The following is a 5,659-nucleotide window of genomic DNA, read 5'->3' as shown; positions in this document are numbered from 1 at the left end:
TCTAGCAAATTTCCCTGCCAGTATATTAGTTCCCTTCCAAGTTAGGTGCAGTCTGTCCTTCTTGTACAGATCACTTCTACCCCAAAAGAGATTCCAATGATCCAAAAATGTGAATCCTTCTCCCATACACCAGCTCCTCAGCCATGCATTCATCTACTCTATCCTCCTATACCTGCCCTCACTAGCTCGTAGCACCGGAAATAATCCAGCTATTACTACACTTGAGGACCTCCTTTTTAAATTCCTGCCTAACTTTCTGTAACCTCTCTTCAGAATTTCAACCTTTTCCCTTCATATGTCATTGGTACCAATGTGCACAATGACCTCCTGCTGGGTCCTCTCCCCCTTGAAAACATTCTTCACCATCTCTGAGACATCCTTGATCCTGGCACCAGGGAGGCAACACACTATTCTGATTTCTCGCTGCTGGCCACAGAAACGTAAATGTGTACCTTGCACTTGAGATTCCCCTTACACAATCAATCGCTTGGAACCCAACATACCTCACATTGCATTAGAGCCAGTCTCAATACCAGAAACTTGGCTGTTCATGCTACATTCCCCTGAGAATCCATCATCCCATACATTGTCCAAACCAGCATACTTTTTTGAAACGGGGATAGCCACTGAAGACTCCTGCACTAGCTGCCTTCCTCTCTTACCTTTCCTGAAGTTAACCCATCTATGTGACTGTATCTGTGACTTTCTCCCCTTCCTATAACTGGCATCAATCACATCCCCTTGCCCTTGTGAATTCCTCATTGCCTCTAACTGCCTCTCTAACTGATCCATTTGATCTGATAGGATTGGCAACCAACAGCATTTATTGCAGATATAATCCTCAGTAACACGTAAACTCTCACTAAACTCCCACATCCAACAAGAAAGGCATATTACTCTACAAAATGCCATTTTTGCTTCTTTCAATCTACAGACCCAGAAAATGGCACTGTCTTATTCCTTTACAAAACACTGCTCCAGGTTAACTTAATACTTATGGCTTATATTTTAAGTTTAATCAGGAGACATAGCTCAATAAAACATATAATTAAGAAAGAACCCACTCTACTCACTACTACAGACATATTGCAAGGCCACACTTAAAATCTAATTATCTGTTTTTGTGCTATGACCTCTCCCCAAACCTCCGAGATCAGTTGTGAATATTGATGTGTTTTTCAGTTTTCCCAGATGCACTCCAATATCCAATGATACATGAATTCAACAGCAAAGGCAGTAACTGTGCAGGTTCAGTGCTGTGTCAATTAGCAATGTGGGTTCCTTTCCCTCTCTCTCTCCTGCACTGACTTTTAAAAGTGCTGTTGTTTTGACTTTTCTTTTCTCCAAAGTTCCAAAACAATGCAACAGCATGTAAAACAATAATTGCTGCTCCTGGAATTCAAGGAAATCACCTCCAACACCTAAAATACCTCAAAAAAGGAGCAGCAGTTACAGTCAGAAATTTTTCCCATCCTCCATCTTGGATTACCCATCTAAGAGAGTAATTGCCAATTATTGAAGTGAAGGGATCTCAAAAACTCAGAATACATCAGTGTGTACTGGTGACAACATGCAAGCAGGGAAGTAAGCAACAGGACAATGCAAGAGAATAACAGAAGTAGCTCCTCATTCTCAAACAAGGGCAATGAATTAGTTAGGAGGAGAAAGTGAGGTCTGCAGATGCTGGAGATCAAAGCTGAAACTTTATTGCTGGAACAGCACAGCAGGCCAGGCAGGATCCAGGGAACAGAAGATTCGACGTTTCGGGCACATGCCCTTCTTCAGGATTAGTTAGGCTACATTCATTTAATTTATTTGGTTTCCCATTTAGACATGCTGTCAAAATGTTTATGATTTCAAACCAGTACAGGTAGTATTTTACTTTGACCAAGTGGTACACAGATATGAATGGATCTTTTGCTAATGGATATTAACCTCTCTGGTGCTTCTGGAGAGTCAGTTTTTATCCACTTGTGGGATGTGGACATTGCTAGCTGGTTAGCATTTCTTGTTTGTCCCTCGTTGCCCTTGAGAAGGTGGCGTTGAGCTGTCTTCTTGAACTGCTGCTGTCCACCTGCTGTGGGTTGGCCCACAATGCCCTTAGGGAGGGAATTCCAGGCTTTTGACCCAGTGACACTGAAAGAACAGTGACATATTTCCAAATCAAGATGGTAAGTGGCTTGGAGGGGAGCTTGGGTGACACAATAGCTCAGTGGTTAGCACGGGTGAGTGTGTGAAGTTTGCATATTCTCCTCATGTCTCCATGGGTTTCCTCCCATAGTCCAAGGATGTGCAGGTCAGGTGAATTAGCCATGCTAAACTGCCCAAGGTGTTCAGAGATGTGTAGGATAAGTGGTCAGGGGTAAATGTAGAGTAAAAGGGTAGGGGAATGGGTCTGGGCAGGTTACCCTCCAGAGGGTCAGTATGGGCCTGTTTTCACATTCTAGGGATTCTATAAAAAAAGGCCAAGTCTAATTCTAATAAACTGCAAGGTACCTTTGCTTAATACCCCAAAACTTGAATGTGAGCAAGGGTTGTTACACCATTTCCCAGGGATACTAATGCATTGACTAAGTAACCACTGTTAGTGGCTGACAGGTAACTCAAGTAGTGGCATGGTGGCTCAGTGGTTAGCACTGCTACCTCACAGCACCTGGGTCCCAGGTTCAATTCCAGCCTTGGGTGACTGTCTGTGTGGAGTTTGCACATTCTCCCTGTGTCTGTGTGGGTTTGCTTCAGTTTCCTCCCACAGTCTGAAGATGTGCAGGTCAGGTGAATTGGCCATGCTAAATTGCCCATAGTGTTAGATGCATTAGTCAGAGGGAAATGGGCCTGGGAGGGTTGGTTGGGCCGAAGGGCCTGTTTCCATGCTGGTGGTGGTGTTTCCATATATTTGCTGCCTTTGTCCTTCTAGATGGAAGTGGTCTTGGATTTAGAAGGTAACTTCTGAGAATCTTTGGTGATTTTCTGCAGTATCAGGTCAGAAGTCACACGACACCAGCTAATAGTCCAACAAGTTTATTTGAAATCACAAGCTATCAGACAAATGAAAAAGCAAACCTGTTGGACGATAACCTGGTGTCATCTGACTTCTGACTTTATCCACCCCAGTCCAACACCTGCACCTCCACACCTTGTAGATAGTACACACTACTGAAGTGAAGGCACTGAAAACGTTAAGTCTAATTGTTCTCTCTTCCTTCTAAACATCTGCAGGTAACCCATTCTTTTTTCCTTGTGACTTTCCTTAAGTGTTAAACCTCTATTTTAATTCATTAACTTTTAAGACATATATTTTCCCTCAGTCTCGCTTGGGGATCCTTCACATGCTGTATGGCTGCTTCAGTGACAACAATAAACACATACACAAAGACCATCCTAGAGTTCAAGCACAAAAGGAAGAACTTGGAAAGAAGTTTAAAAACGAAATCCAAATTGATTGAGCATGAAGTGCCAGCAGACCGAGTCTGGGACAGATACATTAGCTCGGTGCCCAGCTCAACAGAGGAGTTCCTCGATCTCTCCAGCAATGGCCGCAAGATGTCCAGTGGCTCGGTCTTCGCAGATCTCAATGACATCCTGGATGCACAGGGTGAGGAGTACTGCTGAGATTCCTGGGACATTGTGCCAGATCGGTTCTAGATATCATCTGTATGTTCCAGACCATTCTCTCTTACTCTTTCCTTTTCTGCGCAGGTTTATGATGTCACACATCAGGCATTATCATGGCAGAACGCAGCGAGTATTTCTGTTACACTCTGCTTCTCTAACCAACTGTTATATTACACTGCAGTTGGCAAAGAGCTCCGGCACTGGAAGGAGATGGGCTCATCTAATCGCTGGTTATTGCAGATCCTGCTGAGTTCATTGTTGCTGCATGGTGTAAGAGAGAATCCCCATTGTCTGAAAGATGTATTTCACAAACCACCAACACATGTTAAGCAGTGTTGTCCTATTGGTCCTAATCACTGGACTGTTCTTGGGGGATCACTGCTGTGTGCAATCACCTCTATGCAGGCAGTGCTAATATTTACCTGTGGGACAGTGGATAGATTATGTGAATGACTCTCTCTGTCTCTCTCCCTCTCTCACAAATACACACACACACACACAAGAGTGTTAGTCACTCGTCTTCCATCACTGCAAACTGGATTATAATTCATCTCAGGCTGTGCAATCAATGTCTCCTTTGTTTGCTATGTATAAGAGTCATGTGTAAAATGGAGTTGGTCAGAACTAAAGCACAAAACAGGGCTAATCTCGCATGAGGACCGGAGCCTCCGGAGCCAACAGTTGGAAAATCTAGCCCTCAATTTCAATCGAACTCAGAGAGGCCACAGAATGGGACCTGCTGCTGAAGGTACAGCTTTTCTGAGGCTGTGATTGGCATGTTTTTTGTACTGATTCAGAGTGAAGAACTTTACCCCATTAGAAACAACCTGAGCATAGGCTACCTGAGTTGAAAATAATGTTTCATTCCTCACTATAAACATTATCCCCCCTTATGAGAACCAAAATTCAGAGAGTGAAAGGTCTCAAGTACAACTGTTTGAGTGAAATTGTGGTGACAAAAATGTGACCAGATCACAAAATTTATTCGATAGCTCAAAACTATTACACATATCCAGTTCAGATTTTATATTCCATCCTCCAGATTTCATAATCTCCCCTTTTCCTTTGTTCCTTCAGGCTGTGTTTTTCTGCTTTTTTTTAATTGGGACGTCAAACAGGTTGATATGGTGTGAAAATGAACAGGATCAGCTACATCAATGCCATCATCTTCCTTCCACTTTTAACTTACCCCATCTTGTATAAGGTTGCCATAATGCTGGGCAATCACTCTTCGCTTTGGAACTAATATTGTTGCTGGGAAACTCACTTCAAATGTCAATGTTAACTTTAGTGCATTAAAAAACATTAATTTACAGAAAATCTTCAACTTGCTGAAAAATTATTTCCTGTCCTTTCCTACCCATATCCATGTAATGCTAATAGTGCCCTTGCTGCAGTCCACTCATTGTGAGTTTGTTCATGATTAGAATGGTGCTGGAAAAGCATAGCAGGTCAGGCAGCATCCTACGAGGAGGAAAATCGACATTTCGGGCAAAAGCCCTTCATCAGGAATTCCCTACACATATCCAGGCTGCAGACCAGCACCAATATACAATGACTTGGATTCTTCAATGGCAACCAATTCAGACCTGGGCTAGGGCTTGAACCCAGGCTGAAGACAGGAGAGTGACTCACTGACTGACTCAAACTCCCTACTGTTACGATCATCACCCCATTGGTTACATGCACTGGAAGGGAAGTTCCTGCTCTGAAGCAAAGGTTATGTATGAGCAAGTGGACAGCAACAAGTGCCCCGTCAGTGTTATACGGATGGGAAAAGGACAGGAAATAATTTTTCAACAAGTTGAAGATTTACTGGAAATGGAACCATTTTTAACATATTAAAGTTAACATTGGCATTTGAAGTGTGTTCCCCAGCCACGATATTAGTCAGTTACAAAGCTGAAGATCAATGAAAACTGTAATCAGTTATTCATGTGGTGTATCTGCTAGAAAGAGCAAAGAGGCCAATATTGCCTGAGGATTACACCAGAGGCTGTTTCTGAAATCATGAAGGGGCAGACCATTCATTACCAATTCACTCAGA

At 43.0% G+C, this 5,659-nt stretch overlaps 1 protein-coding gene across 2 annotated transcripts in view; it reads left to right on the top strand.

The window, feature by feature from the left end:
• The window catches only part of gsg1l2b (gsg1-like 2b), a 146,569-nt gene extending 141,176 nt beyond the window's left edge, over positions 1 to 5,393 (top strand). The window contains exons 5-6 of one of the 2 annotated variants that reach the window (XM_043714421.1): positions 3,306 to 3,592; positions 3,697 to 5,393. In XM_043714421.1, coding sequence (XP_043570356.1) covers positions 3,306 to 3,592; positions 3,697 to 3,704 — 295 coding nt within the window. In that variant the 3' untranslated portion in view covers positions 3,705 to 5,393. Of the gene's footprint in view, positions 1 to 3,305 lie in introns of both variants that reach the window. The other variant, XM_043714420.1, reaches the window with a different exon arrangement.
• The last annotated feature ends 266 nt before the right edge of the window (positions 5,394 to 5,659 follow it).

The sequence above is a fragment of the Chiloscyllium plagiosum genome, chromosome 24 (assembly GCF_004010195.1).
Source record: "Chiloscyllium plagiosum isolate BGI_BamShark_2017 chromosome 24, ASM401019v2, whole genome shotgun sequence".
In the NCBI taxonomy this organism is placed as follows: domain Eukaryota; kingdom Metazoa; phylum Chordata; class Chondrichthyes; order Orectolobiformes; family Hemiscylliidae; genus Chiloscyllium; species Chiloscyllium plagiosum.
This window is presented reverse-complemented; position numbering and strand designations above follow the sequence as displayed.